Here is a 17809-nt window from a genome sequence, read left to right on the forward strand (position 1 = left end):
GGGATGCCCAACGCAGCGCAAGCCTGTGGGGTGCTGGCACTGCTCCTCTGAGTGGGAAGGCTTCCAAGTCCTTATCTAAACCTTCCCCCCTCCCTCCTCTCATACTCCTGAACTATTTTTAATAGAAAAAGTGAAGCAATGAAACCACTATGAAACCATCACGATGAAATAAATCTTTAGCTTGAAGCCAAGATCCAGTCACTGCATCTTCCTGAGGACCAAAGCCTGGGAGCTCCAGGAATGCAAATCCCGCAGAGTTCCAGTGACACAGCCGCACTCCCTGAGGGCAGAGTGCATCTCCCAGGACATGCAGGGACAGAACTTGTAGGGAGGGTGCACGGGTGCATCTCACAGGGACATGTGCACATGGCAGGGGAACACAGGGATGTTGACTGCACGGGGGGTGCACAGGAGCACCTTACCGGAGCAAGAGGCACCGGAAACTTTGATGGGGTGTATGGGTGCACCCTGCAGGTGAAGGCACGGCTGAGGCTCGCAGGAGTTGCAAGTCCCGAGGGGATGCACAGGTGAAGTTTGAGGAGAGGCACAGCTGCTACGGCTGGGCGCTGTCACCGGGCAGGGGGAGGCGCAGACGGAGCTCTCGGGGGATGCACTTCACGGGCCCGGGGGGGTCCGGGGCCTCCCGCCTCCCCGCCCAGCATCCCCCGCCCACCCCGTCCCTGCACCGGCCGCGCACGGCGCATGCCTCGGGCAGATGCCGGCCGGTTCCAACCGGGAGAGGCCGAAGCTTTTCGGGTCCTGCGAAGAGGAGGAGCCCGTCCTCCTCCCTGCGCATCCCTCCTCCCCCTCCATGTCTTCTCACCGCCCCGCGGAGGGGCGCAGAGGCGGCTGGGCCGGCAGCGCTCTCCGCACCGCGCAGTGGCGTGGGCACGGCAGGAAAAGTTACTGACCGGGGGGCGCTGAGGGATGGAGAGGGGCATTTACTTGGGCTTGGGACGAGCCGGGGCCGCGCGGCTGCACCCCCGGGCCGTTCCGCCCCGCAGAGCGTTCCGCGCGGGATGGCGGAGCGGGGGCGCGCAGAGACGCGGGGAAGGACTCACGGCGGAGCAGCCGCGCCGCAGCCCGCGGGGACAGGGTGCGGAGCCCACCGGGACGCGGTGCGGTGCTCGCCGGGACGCGGTGCGGAGCCCACCCGGGACGCGGTGCGGAACCCCAGCGGCTGGCCCTCCCTCCCCGCGGCTCCGCGCTCCCGCAGCGCCCTGCGCAGCTCCGCGCACCCGCAGCGACTACTCCAGAAATCTGCTGAGTGCACAGCGCGTTCGAAGTAAACAGACACATGAAAAATAAATTAATAACCCTCTTCCGCGTGCACCGATGCATGCGGGCAGGGATGCGCGGCCCCCGACTCTCCGCGCAACCCCGCGCCGTAGTAATTTGCAAGGGGCGGTGCAGGGATGGGGGGGGCAAGGGGGAGGTGTCCCGCCCCCCCGATCACATGGCGACCCCGCGCAGCCAATGCGGGGGGCTCTAGGACCCCGGGGACCCGCGGCCCCCCCGCCCTATAAATGCCTCTCCAAAATGCAGCGGGGCTCCTTCCTCTCGTCCCGCCCGGCCGCGCTGCTCTGCGCCCCGCTGCCCGCGGGTCTCCGTGCCGGCTCCGCGCCCCGCTCCTTCCCCCTCCCCTTTTTCCTTTTTTTTTTTTTTTAATCTTATTTTTTTGTTAATTTTCTGACACCTCCCCTCCCGTTTTTCTCCTCGCCCCCTCCCCGCGGCCGGTTTGCATGCATTGTCTGTCTCCCAAGATGGTTTGTGAGACCAAGATTGTGGCGGAAGATCATGAATCAATCCCGGGATCCAAAAAAGACACGATCATTGTTTCCTCCTCCCAGATGTGGCCCTCTTTGGCGGGCTCCCCTCCCTCACCCCCACCTCCCCTCACCCCACCAAAAGAAGACCCCAGGCGCGACAATGTCTATATCCGCGAATTCCACCCCTCTGAACAGGAGGTGGTGCGCCGCATCTTTTACGAGGGGATCATGGAGCGAATCCCCAACACGGCGTTCAGGGGGCTGAAGCAGCAGCCCCTCACTCAGCTGCTCTACGGGCTGCTGGCGGGTGAGTATCCGCTCCCTTTTGGGGCGGGGGGCGCCGGGTCTATTCGCCACCGCGGATCTTCACAAAATGGTCGGAGAGGCGGGAGGCGGCGGGATCCGCGGGCGCGGTGCGGCCGGGCAGCGCCGCAGCATCGTGCGGAGCGGCCGCGGAGCCGCAGCGCTGCGGCGGGGCCAGGCGGGCTGGGAGGGGGAGCCTGGCGCCGCCGGGGATGCGCGACCCTCGCGGGTGGCAGGGCGGGCAGCCGTGCAGGGGAGGTCGCGGCGGGGGTGAGGGCGCATCGGTCATTGTGGTTATTACAGGGCTCAGGGGTGCGCGGAGGGGAGCAGAGCGGGAGCGCACCGGCCGCCCCCGCGCAGCCCGGCGAGGGGGGCACGGCGTGCCGGCGTTGCTTGGAGACAGCCGGGCCCGCCGGTGAGCGGCCCCCATTCGCCCCCGGCGTGGGGAGGGGGTGCCCCTGCAGCCGCACCGAGCCGCGGGGTCACCGCACCTCCCCGAGTTAAAAATAGCGCTTGCAAGGTGTCCCCTCCCCGCGCCAGTAATTAATAACGCGCGCCCCCCGCCCCGAGAGGGCTTTGGGGTGGTCTCCTGTCCCCGGTGGGTGCAGGCTGGTCGCACCCCGTGTCCCAGACACCGCGGCGGACGGGATCCCACGCTGAGGGGGACCCCCGGCAGGCGCTGGGGAGCTGGGGGACGCAGCCGGTGGCTCTGGGCCGTGCCGAGAGAGCCGCCGGCTCAGAGGCACCCGCAGAAGCGCCCCAGGATGGGGACGGGCAGGGTGGCTGCCCGGGGAGTCGGTGCTGATGGAAATAGCAGTGCCGCAGTGCCGAACACATGGCTGCGGAGCGGTGCCCGCAGCGCGGCTCCTCCGCCCGGCCGCGTTCCGGCCTCGCCGGGGACAGCGGAGGGGCCGGGGGCGTGCGGGGCTCTGGGGGTGCCCACGGCCCCGCTCCGGAGGGGCTCGGTGGGCCCCGGCGTGGCGCGGCGGCATCCTCCCCACCGGCTCCTTCAGGACCTCATAAACTTCTCCGGGTTGTCTCGTCGCGATACGCCGTCCCTTAACACGATAATCTCGAGAACGTGAACTGTGTGTGTACTGCAAATGTATATTTTGACTGTGCTTGTTTTGTTGATTTATTTTTATAATGAGTTTGTATTCCGAAATCAACACTAAATTCTCTTTTCTGACAGGTGTCGTTTATTTCTCTTCCTTATCTCCATAGTAATGTGCTTTGTTGTGACCAAGTCCTTCCTGCTGACCTGCTGTTTGCCCATCTTTCTGATGGGCATGAGGTACTACTTCAGTAGAAAAGTTATCCTGCACTATCTCGATTGTGCGCTGCACACGGACATGTCCGATATTGAGCAATATTACATGAAACCGCCAGGTGAGTACGAATTCCCCGAGGGAGCCTTCCTCCCCCAGCCTGCTGGGGAACATGGCTGCTCCCTGCTGCTGGCGCCTTTTCCTCCTGTCAGCAGCACTGAGCAAGCTCAAAAGTCGCCAGAATGCAGCTCTTTAGCCACACCAGGCACAAAGCCATCTCTGGCTTTGGTTTGGGGTTTTTTTTTTGCTGATTTTGGTTTCTTTAATTTTTTTTTTTCATTACTCCCCCTCCCCCAAGTGCCTAGTCATCCCAGGCAGGCTCTGTCCACCCCTGGAGCGCCGTGCTGCTGGGTCCCACAGCCACCCCGAGGGCTGGGCTGAGGTGCCTGGGGACACTGAGGCTGGAGGATGTTATTCTGGAGGATGTGGGTCATTCCCTGCAGCCTGGGCCCACCCTAGCCCTTACATCCTCAGCTCGGTGGTTTTTTGCTCCATGCATTTGGTATTAGCTCTGACTGCAGGAGGAGAGGGAGATGAGAGGCCTTTTAGCCCAAATGCTCAGAGGAGCCCATTTTAGCTATTGAGCCCATTTTCCCATGTCATTCAAGAACATTCCTTAATGCAGGTGTTTTGGAGGAGGCTTGGATCAGGTATGTAAAGGGCTGCTGCCGCATAAGCTTGCCCTGATCTGGATTCATCCCTTTGTTCCATGTATGCATATAATTAAAAATACAGTATCTAATGATGATGATACCTTGTTAAGCTGTAAAAGACGACTTAGGTTCTAAAGACCCTTTTTTTTTATGACCTGTCAGGTGCTATTTCCCTTTTTGTAGGCACACAATCATACTGAGGACAAGGGCAGGGGGATGCCTGGGCAGTCAGTTGGGATTTGAGGTTTGCTTTTGGTGGTCACAGAGTGCTAGTGGTGAGCTGGAAAAGCAAGGCAAGGATGGTATCCCACCTGAGTTCCATCTTCTTGGGGTACCTGCTCTCTTCTTGGGTACCTGCTGTGTTATTTTTCCACATGACCATGTTTTTGCTGTATCATTTGCTGTATCATTCATGTTCCCCAGGTGTGACAAACCTTTCCCTGGGCACTTCTAAAGAACTGCTAGGAAGTGTAATAACCACAAGCCTTCCCTTGCTTCTAATATGCAGTGTTACATTTTGCTAAAGTGTTGCTCCTCTTATGAAAATCGTTAACTGGCTTAATTTAGCTGTCTCTTCCCATCATAGTGTATATCTTATACAGATATATCTATGCATAGTGCATATCTTATATCTTGTCCCATCTTACACACAGAGTGTGTTTCATTTACAGAGCGTGTTTTTGTAAAAATTAAGTGATGTGTGATGTATATTGAAAAAGCTCAATCTTCATTAAAGGTGGTGTCACAGAAATCAAAGGGTTCATAGCAAAACATTTCTGCACCTCTGTAGTGAGGCCCAGCAAAGTATTATGCTGGAGAAAAGAGCAGAAGATTCCAGTAGAATAAGAATGTGTGACATAGAGTTAATAGGTGAGCTGCTTCGCTTGTTAATGCTCAGGGCTTGCGTGGTCACAACTGAGAGGGATCACAGTGCCTGTGTTTATAACACTTGCAGACACAGAAAATAAGGGAAAGAGACTCAAAGTAATGCCCTCAATTTGTTTAGGGTCAGTAATGTAATTTAGTTCAGCTGTGTTGCCAACATGTCTTTGAAATGTTAGCATTGCTTTTATTTGGTACCTGAAAGAGCTAATTGCAATTTTACAGTACATGTGTGGGCTTTCATTTTTGACAGAATTTAATCATCTAATTAGGCTTCTGCCATGCCATAAAAATCAGATTTATGGGATTGTTGGTGCTTGTTAAAAGTTCTTGATGATAATGGTGTTGGATAAAGGGACCAGGGAGGCTGTGGGGTCTGGAGAAGGGTGTCTGTGCATTGGAACCAGCGCTGTGTGCCATAAATCCATGTGGTGATATTTGGTGTAGCTGGCCACAAGGCATGAATCCAGTGGTTTGCTCCTGTTTCCTCCAAAAATGCAGTTGGTGGATTTTTTTTTTCTGTAGGACAGCAGGATAAACACAGTTATCCTAGAAAATGCCAGAGTTTTGTGCACTTTGAAGGCTGGCTGGCTGAACATCCAGAGGAAGGCAGCAATGTGCCCCACTGGCATTGCCCATCCCACCCGAAGGACACAACAATGGCAATAAAACAAATTCAAGCCCCAAGTTTGTCTTTTATTTGCCTAGTTTACAAATTAGCACCCAGGCAGAAATTATTGCAGTGGGAATGAGAATGGCTTGTTGTATTGTGGCAGCTGAGATATTTGTGAGAGCTTTCTCAGTGAGGTGTTAAGAGTAATGGGATGTGGGGACAGGGTCCCAGAGAGGCTGGAGGTGGCCAGAGCTTGATCAGACAAGTTAAACCCAACCTGATATAACTGCAGCTTGGCCTGGGAATATGACCAGGCAGCTTGCTGCTCCTTCTCTAGAGAATCCATGTTTTCCTCCCTCAATATCTTTTTTTCTCAGCAGGGAAAAAAGAGAAAGAGAGCTTTTTTGTGGTGGGGTTATGAATTCCTGTTTCAGGGTGATGAATGCAAAGGTAGAACTGGGACATGGATAAAAATGTTGGTTGAGGCTTTGCTGAGGTTTTTGCCCTTGGAATGCAAGATACCCAGGCACAAAAACCCGTTGTTTGCAGCCAGCTCTGTGTGATGCCTAGAGCTGGGGAGTAGTGTTGTAGTGAGTATCTACAGCAAATAGCTTCTGGTGAGGCAGGCATCTACAGTGAGGGGATATTTTAACTATTAAAATGGATCATTCTTGGTGGTATTGTGAAAGCATCCACAGAACATGTGGGTCAGTTTATAACCAAGCCAAAAGGACCAGGTTTGCAGTGGGATACTGTGAGCACCCAGGTTAATGATTAGTGTTGAACAATTCCATGAGTTGCACCATATTAGGGCTTTTCTTCTGTAGCTTTTTTGAACCTCTCCAAGTTAGTTATTGTTTGAATTTTCCTCTGCTGGATTTTGTATGAACTGAAAAATATGTGCTGACAGTGATTTTGCAGAAGTACACTAGCCAAAATTCAAATCATTGTTTTCTATTGCCCTCCTACACTTATGCCAAGGGTCTGGCAGAACATTTGGGCCAGTGCTTAACTTGGAGCTTGTACACAGCAGTGTGACTTGAAATTGCTTTCAATATGAAAGGAATTGTTTGTGTTGTGCATGCTGGGGTCTTAAAACAGAAGGCTGAATGGTTCAAACACCTTCTTGAGCTCTTTGTAAATTCACATTTTTCATTTTAAAATAGCACTTATTGGAATATACCTTCTTTTTTTTTTTTTTTCCTTTTTCAAAGGCTATGAAAAAAAACTGGTGGAATGGTGAAAAAGAAAGGAATTGGATAATGGGCTTAATTGTCAACCAGAGTAACAAGTTCTAGTAAATAGAAAAAACCCCAACCAAAACCAACCAAAGAAAAGGAATTAATTTTAAATAGAGCCCTGCCTCTTGCATTTATCTACACAAAAAAAAGATGAGAACAGCTGGAGCTTCTTTTATGGTCTGATGATTTTGATGACTAATCAATTTTACAGTGTCTCTTTAAGCTTCTGTCCCACTTGGTTGTGTTGTGCGTTTTTTTGCAGTGGTTGGTGTGTTAGAGGGATTCTTGTGAGGCTGAGGTCTTGGCTGGAGAGCTTATGGAAACCAAGACTCCTTGTGTCCCGTGAAAAACTGCTGCTCCCCAAAGTGGCAGGAACTGGAGCTTTGGCTGACGAATTTATGAATTTCCTTGTGTCTGTCGTTGTTCATCGAGTTGCTGTGGCTGTCCTGGCAGGGTTTGCTGAGGTGTGTGCATACCTGACCTGGTGGTGGTGGCAGCTGGGCTGTGTCAGGTTTTGGGAGTTGGTGACAAGCTTGGTGGCTGCATCACAGTGCCCAGTGCTGCAGGGGAGGCTGGACAGACAGACAGCGCAGATGGACACCCTGGGCAGCTGAGGCTGCAGCACCTGGGGGGTGTTGGTGCCCTGGTGATGCAGCAGCTGAAGCTGCAGTGCTGCTGCAGGTGCTGGGTCACAGAGCCACCCGTGCCGAGGGCTGTGGCAGCTGCACAGCTCCAGCCCTGCTCCGTGGGCAGCCAGGCGCCTCTGGGTGCTCCAGGCAGGGAGGGGATGGTGTTTTGCTCTCCTGCCTCCATCCAGGGCGAGCAGAGCCTTCCTGTGCTGCTGCCCTTTGTCCCCTGTGTGTGACAGTGCACGGGAGGAGCCTGCAGGGATATCCTGGCCACCCTGCGGCACAGGGCCCTGGAAGAGGGACTGCAGGGGGATGGCTCTATAGGGTTCAGTTTCTGCTGCTCTTGGGTGGCACATTCCTCAGCTGAGCCCAAAGGGGGATGTCCTGCCCTTCTTGGCAGAGGTTCTGGGATCATGCCCTCCTGCCAGAAGAACACCAGTTAGGCAGGTCCAGAGCTGGGTTGTGATCAGGTGAGATCCTGTTTGCTGCCTCCACCTTTTGAGGTTTCCCTCACCTGCTGTGAGGTGTCTGTCTGGGTAACAAGTGAGTATTTGTGTCTTGCATCAGGCCATTTGGCAGTGGGTTTTTTCCCTCTGGCACGATGTTTGCAGGTGGACAGCTGTTTGTGAGTCCTGTGGCTCCTGCTACCTCTGCTCCATAAGTGCTGAGCCTTGGGGAGGCTCAGAGGTGAGCACCAGTGACTTTTGGGGTGCAGGGAAAATACAGGGTCTACCTTGGGAGGAGATCCTCAGCCCTGGAGCTGTGGTTGCTCTGCCATGCCTAAACTCTTCCAAAGACACACAGAGGGGGTGGGGTTCTCCCCACTGAGCCCCGGGGCAGAGGGGCAGCCACAGAGCCCAGTTCTTCCACATTCTGGATAATGCTCAAGCTGCTAGATAAGCAGGAGTGAAGCTGCTGAGAGTGATAACATTGTTGGGGAAGAATAGAGCAGCTCTTGCTTTGCAATGAAACTGCTCAGTTACCTGAGCCAGAGAGGGCTCGGGGCTGCTGCTTCTCAGTGGAGGAATGTGTTTTTGGAGAGCCCTGCCCCACTCCTGGTGCCCAAGGGGCAGCTGGAATCTGAAGCATCCCTATCTGCAGCATTTCTTGCTGGCTTATGCCGTGCCCTGACCTCGTGTATCTGCCAAGCCCCTGAGCTGCCTGTCCTGTGTTGGGGTTTTCATGCTTGCCTTTCCCACAGTGGGGTAGGGTGATGAGCAGTTCTGTGTGGGGCTGGGAAAGCCACGGGAGAGGCTGTGTCCTTATCTCCTCCTGGGTGTTCCCCAGCTCTGCTTCCTATCACTGCTGGCAACTGAGGTTAGGTCTCCTCAGCAGAGGAAAGTCTGTCCTGTGAGAATATCACTGCTGGCATCTCTCTGCAGCTCCATGAGAGTGCTTCCAGGGATGTGACCTCCATAGCAGAGAGATCCTAGAAGATTAGGATTACAGGCTTTCCATATACTTTATAGTGGGAAGTATTTTGTTGAAGTGTTTCCAAAGCTGACCTCCTGCGAAGGGGACAGTCAGAGATTTTTCTACTGTTGCTTTTGGGTTTCTACAACTTAGCAGCATGAAACTGCCTGGTTTGGCATCTCTCATCTCCAGTGCAGAGTTTTTTGGGAAGCAAGATAAAAACAACTCATGTTTCCAGGTGTTAGGGATGGGCTTTGTCCAGCAGTTTTAGTGGGCTGAAATGTTTTGGTTTTATTTGAGTAATGTAAAATGTCTTAAGAGTGGGATTGCCTCCCAAAACCCACCTCCTCTCACACTGGCACTCCATCACTCATGGCTGCCTCATTTCGCTGTGCTGGAGCCTTGGCTTTTCCATCTGGAGGCAGCCCTGTCCTGCAGGCATGGGCACAGTGAGCAAGGCAAAGAGCTGCTGGCACCAGCTCTGCCCCCACCTGAATTCCCAGAGCTGGCCAAGGGCTGTCCTGGCCCAGCAGCAGAGCCCCAGTGCTGCAGCCCTGCTGATAACAGCTGGGCTAGATCAGGATGTGACACAGCTGGGGTCCCTTGCAGTGCTGAGCCACGTGGGCCCACTCTGCTCAGTCCACTGGAGGGTCTGCAGGCTCTTTCCACTTCACAAAATCTTTTTTTTTTTACCCGCCTCTGGGGGCTCAGGTAGTACAGAGTAGAAGTGCAATGCTCTTGGTGAAAGGCCCACATAGGAAAACTGGAGTTGCCTGATGAGGGGAGCAGTCTGTAGATTCAGGGCTGTGTCATCCACAGCCAGTGGAATAAACATGGTTATGGGCAAGCAGCTGCAGCCTCCCCCCCTCCCTATTTATTTATCATAGGAGCAGGAACATATGCAGCAAACCCATTACTCAATGTGCATACCCATAACATAAAAATAGCTCTCCCTTTAGATCCACAAGTTTGGCACAGTCCCATGTCAAAATTAGATGAAAATAGATTTTATAGTAAATTTTGCAGAGTAATATGACCTTTTTTTCACCCTCCATGTGTTCAAGCAATCTCTCTAAAACAGCCAGTCCCTCATGTACGTGACCATCACTCAGTGTTTGAGCTGTAGCCATGACTGGTGGATGTGATGCTGCTGAACCTGAGCTCAGCCTGCAGGTGTTGAAGATCCTCAGCACATGCCAGTGCTGCTCATTAATCTTCAGTACAGGAGGTAACCAGTTGTGTAAATTGAACATCAGTAGTTTTTTAGGTGCAGTTAACTTCTCAAGACCAGCAAACACACCACATTAGGATTTAGGAACGTGAAGGAGTCAAGGACATCAGGTGTTTTGTGTTTTTTTCCTAGCTTTGAGTAATTTTTTTAATGTTTTCTCCAGTGTTAAATGTTTTCTGGCATGACTGTATGCATTTTTTCAGGACTGTCTTAGTGAATAAACCAAAACGGGTTCTGACTCCAGAATTTTGTTCACAAGTTTAAATGCAAATTTATTACTCTTATAAAGGGGTTTTGGCAGCTCTTTTTTCTCTTGCTTTCTTAGGAATGACCAAAATTTAAAACAATTGCCCAAAAGTGTTTCAGTTTAAGGTTTCATAATAGCCTAAATTTAGGCTCTGTGTTGGATATCTGACTAGTGGCAGGAGTTTTACAGGTACAAAGCTTTGAGCTCCTCTTGACACTGAATTTTGGATGTAGGAACATGAACTGATAAATCTTATTCTCACATTGTTGTATTTATTTATTATATTCAGCCTCCTAGGATTACCCAAGTGTGGTCATGTTGCTGCCTCTCAGTGTGCGCCACCAGTGGTCTTAATACTTTAGAAATTGCCATGGGGAATTGCTCTTTACTTGAAGAGACCTCTAAATATATTGAAAAAAACCTGGTTTTATGTAAAAGTCTAATTCCATGGCCTGATTTTTCAAGAAGGCAGAGCATTCAAAATCTCCCCAAATTTCAGAGTGGATTTCTGAAATTCCTTCTGTAGGCTTAGATCTTGATTCAGGCAGGTTATATTTAACTTCTCAGGGTGGGAATGACTTTTGGGGTGGCTGTGAGCCCCTCGGGGACTCTGGGAGCTCACAGAGTTGTTTGCTGGTGTATTGGCTTTGTTTTGGTAATGCACTGCTGGGGATCTGTTACAAATAATCACATACTTGGTGCTGTTCCCTTCCAGGCTACAGCAAAAAGAGAGACCTGGAGTGTTTTGCTGGTATCTGGTTCTGTGATGAGCTGAGGGATGTATGAGCCTTTGTTGTCACTTTCTGCATCAGCAAAACAGGGAGCTTCAAAGTGTATTTTTAGATTTTCTTTTTTTCCATTCTGTAGAAAGCTGAGGCATCGTTTTGTTATCCTGACAGGTGGCTAATGAAAGGAGTCTTAAAGAATGTCCAAAGATAGCAGCATGTCTTACCTAGTTTCTATTGACATATTTATTCCTTGTAACCAAATAATAGGGTTTAGGGGGGTTTTGAGGGGATTTTTTGGGGTTTTTTTTCCTTCTTTTTTTGTTTTTGTGTTTTGGTAAGGGGGGAAGATGCAATTGCCAAGAAGCCTCATGTCCTTTATTAAGGATGCTTCAAAAATTAGTTCATAGTGGTCTGGTCAGAGCCAGGTAGACGCTGTGGTATCTGTTACAGATGGCTTTGAGCCATTCTTTTAAGTCATCTATTGACCCATTGGACCCCAGCAATCAATTAACAATTTATGACAGCACAGTACAGTATCATTCATTGTCTTCTATAACTGTTTGAAGAGTGTTTCTTTCAAAAGGAAAAAAAAATATTTCTTACAGGATAGTTCTAAAATGTACACCTGTGATTCCCAGGGCTTCTGCTTTAAAATGGGATTCTGGGAGTGAAAGGAGACCTTTCAAAATTGATAATGGGAAGCATGCATTACAGTTGTATTTTTAAGTGGCTACATGAGATATTGTTATTTAAAGTGGGATTTGCAACAGTGTAAATGCTAATGGAATAATGCAAGGTATTAGTCCCACCGCAGCGTGTCCTGCTTGAAATTGTAACTAGCAAGTCATATTTGTCACTTAAAATTCATGTGTTGTTTCTAGGGCTTATCCAAGTGGCAAAACTGAAAAACAGGTTTTGTGAGAAAATGATTTTTCAGTTCAGGAACTGGAAAGTAAAAGGAAGGAAGGGTAGTTTTGGTCCAAAGCAAGCTGATTTACTACTCCCTCTCTGTTTTTTCATGTGATGAAGCAAGGATCTGTGTTTAGTGGGGGATGTAATGCTTTTTTCAGCCCAAAACACAATAGTTGGCTGTTAGAGCTTTCCTTAAGAAGCACAGGTCAGACCCAAGTGCATACCTAGGAAATGCTGACCATGATAGAGCCATGACATGGTAAAGTGTTGGTTCCCCTCAGGCAGGTCCTGCTTTGCATGGCACTGTTAAATCTGTACTGAGTCAGTGCTGGCATTTCAGGCATCCCAGGCCCTGTTTGAATTACATATTTAGGTATTTTATACCGGTGCAGTAGTTGAAGTGGTGTTGAGGGGTCCATCTCTGAAGTCCTGGCTGCTGGGGCATCCATTCCATGTGATCCTTGGAGCACTGAGCTGTGTGCCTGTGTCCTGGCCAGCAGCGCTGGGGGCTGAGCTCTGTGCAGGATTTGTGCCAGCCTGGCTTTCCTCTGCCTTTCATTTTCCACCTTTGGTGATTCAGGACAAATGTGTGAATTGTTTTGCATTGACAAAAACTGCATTTTTAAGTAAGCTGCTTGCCTAGATTTACCCTCAATCACCAGTAATTGCTATACAAGCTGCTCCCACTCTCCCTTGCCAGTGTGCTGAATCCTGACTTGGAAGCCAGCATCAGCAGTGCAAGTTGGTTTGCTTTTTACCCTTGCAACTCTTGGGCTCTGTGCTGGTGCTGCTAATTGAAATGGGGGTGCTGAACCAGCTGTCTGGTCATGTGCACCTTGCACAATGCTCACTTTAACAGGTATCAGATATCATTAGTGATTCCTTGAGGGGTTTTTTTTCCCATTTTTTTACCCCTCTTCCATCCCCTAGCACAGTAGTTCAGTATCCCACATTTCCAGTCTTGGGTCTAACTGCAATATTTGCATTCCTTTGAGTTCTGCTCACCTCTCTTGTCCTTCCCTGTGTTGAATTCTCCTGTGATTTTTGGTCTGATCTACTTCTTGCTTTACTCATCACTTCTGGCATTTCCCATGGTTGGTGGTCCCCTACCCAGGATCCCTCTGTATCTCTGATTTTCCCCTTCCTTCCATCAAACTTTTCAATTTATGTGCCTTTACCTAATTTTATTGTATATGTACTTTCTTCTCTTCTTAGATTGTCCAGATGTGTGGTGAGTGCAAGTAAATATTTGCAAGTATCTTTTGATAGAAGTGTGAGAATAACAACGATGAGAAAATAAATAGAAGTCAGCAGCAGCACGAGGATATTTTGCGTCTGCTAAGCTGCAAACAGTGCACAAACCCACATGTCACTGCTGGGGGGAGAACATTTTACCTAAAGGCAAATGAGCTGCCAGCAACAACATTTCTTACACCTTCTTCAGAGCATCTGACCCACATCACTTCTAGATGTATCGATTGATCTTTTCCCCTATAACTTTTCTCACAAGCCTAATCCTTCCCATTTTAACAAGATATATAAAATCCTTATTGCATTCAGAGTGTGCAAGAAAATAAAAAAAAAACACAAACCACTTCATTTTCTGAGACCAGGGTTTTTTGTTCTTTTTTTGGAGGTGCCAAATCTGTTCATCCTCCCTGGATCTAGAGAACAGCATCAGAAACACTGTGTAACACTTCTAGTGGGAATCCAGGGAAGACCTAAATCTGTAGTCTTCCAATTTAAAATAATGTTAAATAGTAGAATGCAAAGAGAAGCTTTTGAAGACAGCCTGGTTTGGAGCACCTGCCATTTCCAAGTGCTAATTCAGATGATGGTTAGTGAGAGGCAGAGCAATGAAAGCACAGCAGAAACCTGGCTGCTGAACATCCTGATGAAGTCCTCCTTGGTGGAATTACATTATTATTGTGGGATTTGTTAAAAAAGAGAGAAACCAAGCAGTGAAAAAGTTACTGTACAATAGAGATGCTAATGAGAGGGTTGTGTTGTTTTTTAAAATCCAAACTGTCTAAAATGGGTATTTGTAAAACACCTTTTCAAGCTTTTGCTGCTTGTAAAGTCAATTAGAGTCACTTAATGTCTCTGAAAATTTATGTCTGGTGGGGTTTCAGAAGCTGTCAGTGTTCAGAGGATAACATCAAGCTGTGCCTCTTGGACAGTGATTCTTGTCTGGGAATAAGCCATCATTGGGTTTTATGGGGCTTTTTTTGAGCCATCGGTAGTCTGAGGAACATCAAAGCATCTGCAAGGATTCTCAAGAAGTGGGAACATTTTTCATGGATAACTCAAATAGCTAAAGAGGATTTCAGTGAAATCCTAAAAAAAAATCTTCACATAACCCCCCACATTAACTGAGACTGAACTCTTGGGACAGTTTGGCTAAAAGATTCAGTGGAGCATTTGCTTTAGCTTAATCATGGGCTTAAATCCCTTGCTTCTTGCTGGGAGTTTAGCATATACTTAGGGGCAGTATAGGTCCAAGTCCTCTTTGGATAGTTACAGGGGACTTGTGACATAAATGGTGGTAAACCTTGGGTTTGCTGTGTGTGCTATCAGCTGCCTGCAAGATGAATTTATGATGCTTTAGGGAATACTGATGCACTGGAAAAAGGAGTTGTAGTTGTGAACCTGCCCTTGGATATATTCATCCTGCTCTATCCTGGCATTGTGTGTGGAGGTTTAGTGTTGTCTTTGTAGATGGGACAATCCAACAGATCCTTAAAATACTGCAGTTCTACCCAGTCTCGTGTGGATTTTAGTATCTTCTGGCTCAGGTTGCTGTAGTGCAGTTTGTATTCAGTTTGTATTTGTAAGTTGATCCCCTTTCCACAGGTCCTTTGTGAATGAGCCTCAGTCTGAGGGGGCAGGCACGAAGGTGTCTGCTTTCCCTGGCCCTGAGCAGCCTGCCCTTCATTTGCCACGTGTGTTCCTGATGGAGTGAGACATGGCCTGTTACCTACTCACTCCAGTAATTCACTTCACAGATGTCTTTCAAATCCCCAGCTCTTGTGGCTGGTATTGAGGCTGGGGTTCACAGAATGTGGGGTGTAACAAGCTGATAGGTGCTTATCACAGGAGATATGGATTAGGCTTCTGTAGGGACTTTTTTGACCTGAATGGGTGGCAAAGGTTAGGGTTTTTTTCTTATTTAGTTTTAGAGATGTAGAGAGTTACACATGTAATTTTCGTTTTCTGTTAATGCATCATCCACATCACATCCATTGTCTGTGCCCAGCCTGACAGATGTTTGTGTATTTATGGATGTGCAATTTTCTTGTGCTGCCACGTTAAATAAATGTGCTGGTTTGAGTCTGGGCTAGTGGACCTCAGTAGAGCTATACCCAAAGCACATTGGCTTTGATGTGCTGGGAGGGGCATGTAGAAAACTGCTGGCTTTCACAAGAGTGGCCATCCAGGTGTGTGCTTTTTCTGCACCATGGCAGAGCTCTGGCCTCATGTGGGGCATTGCCGCTGGTTTGCTGAGAGTTAAGGGTTGAAGCAGTGTGTGGTGATGAAGGCTCCAGCTGCCTGGGAGGTTTTTCTGGGGTCTGCTCTATTGAAAGACATTCCTTCCTATGGCAGGGGATTGGAGCCAAATGATTTTTAAGGTCCCTTCCAACCCAAATCATGGTAGGATTCTGTGACCTGTGGCAGAAGGAGGTGAAGTCCTGAGGCAGTGTTTGCCCTGCTTGTGTGGTATGAGAGGCTCCAGCAGCAGAGTGGAGCCCTTTGCCTTGGCATACACAGGTGAGTGTGTGTACACACAATTCACTGGAGCAGCCTCACCCCAGGGCTTGTTTGGCTGAGTTAGGGGTAAATATTGCAGCCCCAGGGGTTACATATTCACAGTGAGGCTGGAGAAGCAAGAGGGCTGCAGGCCAGAAAGGTGTTCATTTACAGTGGGAGCTGGGGTGGGGTGCCCATGGGGAGGGGGTACCTGAAGGATGGTGGGTTGCCTTCTCCTGCTGTGTTTATTTTCAAGGACAGCTCTCATTGCAGTAGTGCCCCTGGCTGTCCCAGTTGCCTCAGGAGGGCTGAGTACCCTCAGCCACCATCTCAGGAGGGCTCGGCATCTCCCCAAACCAGGCTTTGCAAACACAGTGAGAGTAGAAGGCAGTGGTACCAGCCCTGTCTGCTGGCTCTGCCTGGTCATGGAAGTCACCACCCGCCTCGTGGGGGTTGGGTTGAAGATGTGGGAAGGTGCAGATACCAGGAGGTGCCTGCAGCTCTCAGTGGGTCAGATCCAGCCCCAGCAGGACTAGGGAACACTTTAGGGTGTGGTGGGGAAAGGGCCTCCTTCCCTGCTCATCCCAAATGGGATGGGCTGATTGGTGTGCTGCAGGGAGAGGGTCATTGCTCTAGGAAGTCCTCCAGTGTTAGAAGTGTGATGCTGCTAAAAGCACATCAAGAATACTCAGAATGTTTGCTTCCAGAGAGGTTTGGTAGTTATTTATTCATTTATTTGTATGGGTCAGGAGTTGGATAAACTACAAACTGTAGGATTAGTCCTGTTACTGCCTCTAGCCTTGGATGTCAGAAGTACATCAGACCCCATTCCAAGGGAAAGGACTTGTTTCTTGGCATGCTGCAGACAGAAATTGCTTTTTTCCCATCACTTTCCATGATAGGATGAGCACCTCTGCAGAGGGAGCATGCTGCCTTGATGGGAGCATGCTGAAACCTGGGTGTCCAAGCCTGGTTCTCCTGACCAGTTTGATTATCTTTCCCAGTTATCCTGTTTAGTCACATACCCCTTCCCCAGAGGTTAGGGGAATAGGTTTGCCCAGGTGTTTGGGGGCTCGTGCAGGTCAGAGAGGGTTGGTCCAGTGAGAAATGCCCAAGTGAGAGCCCTTGGTGAGCAGCTGGGCATGACAGAGGTGATGAGCTCACTCCTCACATCTTCATCTCTTCCCAATCCATTGTAATGGATTTTAGGGGCTCACCTGGGTGTGGCAGCTGGTGACAGGGTGGGTTTGTCCCAGCTGATGATAACTGATGTCCTTGCTGGTTGCCTGTGCCCTGGAAAGATTGTGTGTGCAGCACCATTTCAAGGTGTTACACTAGAAATAGGAACTATTTATTGCTTGCAATAGACTTAATGAGATCAAACCATCTACCACCTGACTTCAGCCTGCAGTTTTTTACCAAATTTCCACCCTAAACCTCTTATTTTTTCCTGATGTCTTCCTCAATATTGAATAATGAATTCTTCACTGTGGTTTCAGAGAGAATATAACTCCTTGTGGTTGCTGTTTCACTCCTATAGGTTATGAAAAGCTGGAGGTCAGGGAGGTTTGATTCATTGTGTCAGGGATTCTTGTGGAACCACTGCCATGGGCAGAAGGAAAGGCTCTGAGTACAGCAGAGCCATATTTATTGTGGGGGTTAGGATGTCCTGGTTGCTTCTCTTTGCTGTGCAGGGTTTGGTGAAGTGCAAGTCCCTGTCTGTCAGATCCAGTTTGTCCTGGGAAGGAAAGCAGAGGGGCTACCCTGGGATCTGAGACTTTTCTGGTCAGTGTTTCTGCACCACAAATATTGCCTTGTCATTGTCACTCCTCAGCTGCTGGGGTAGGGAGGTCCTCACTTAGAGACTCTGAGGGCAGCAAGAATGTGGCAAGGGGCTAACATCATGCTCAGAAGCACTGAAACATGCTGTGCAGCTTGTTTTGGTTGAATATATCCTCTGTGTGTGTATATATATGAATATATACCCATTATTTGACTTGGTCTGTTGTGGTTTCTTTTCCTGGGTGGGTTTTTTTTTTGTTTGGTTTTTGTCTGTTACTTTTTAAGTATGGAAATATTCTTAGCTGCTCCCTTTTTTACCTTTTAGGGGAGG

At 49.5% G+C, this 17809-nt stretch overlaps 1 protein-coding gene across 1 annotated transcript in view; it reads left to right on the forward strand.

The window, feature by feature from the left end:
* Positions 1-1512: 1512 nt before the first annotated feature.
* Positions 1513-17809, forward strand: part of NAT8L (N-acetyltransferase 8 like) — a 32966-nt gene continuing 16669 nt past the window's right edge. The window contains exons 1-2 of the mRNA XM_054293948.1: positions 1513-2076; positions 3297-3461. Of these exons, the coding sequence (XP_054149923.1) occupies positions 1743-2076; positions 3297-3461 (499 nt within the window). The 5' untranslated portion in view covers positions 1513-1742. The remainder of the gene's footprint in view (positions 2077-3296; positions 3462-17809) is intronic.

This window comes from Melozone crissalis, unplaced genomic scaffold, assembly GCF_028551555.1.
Source record: "Melozone crissalis strain CALT ecotype California unplaced genomic scaffold, PUWL_Pcris_2 ptg000006l_1, whole genome shotgun sequence".
Lineage (NCBI taxonomy): Eukaryota > Metazoa > Chordata > Aves > Passeriformes > Passerellidae > Melozone > Melozone crissalis.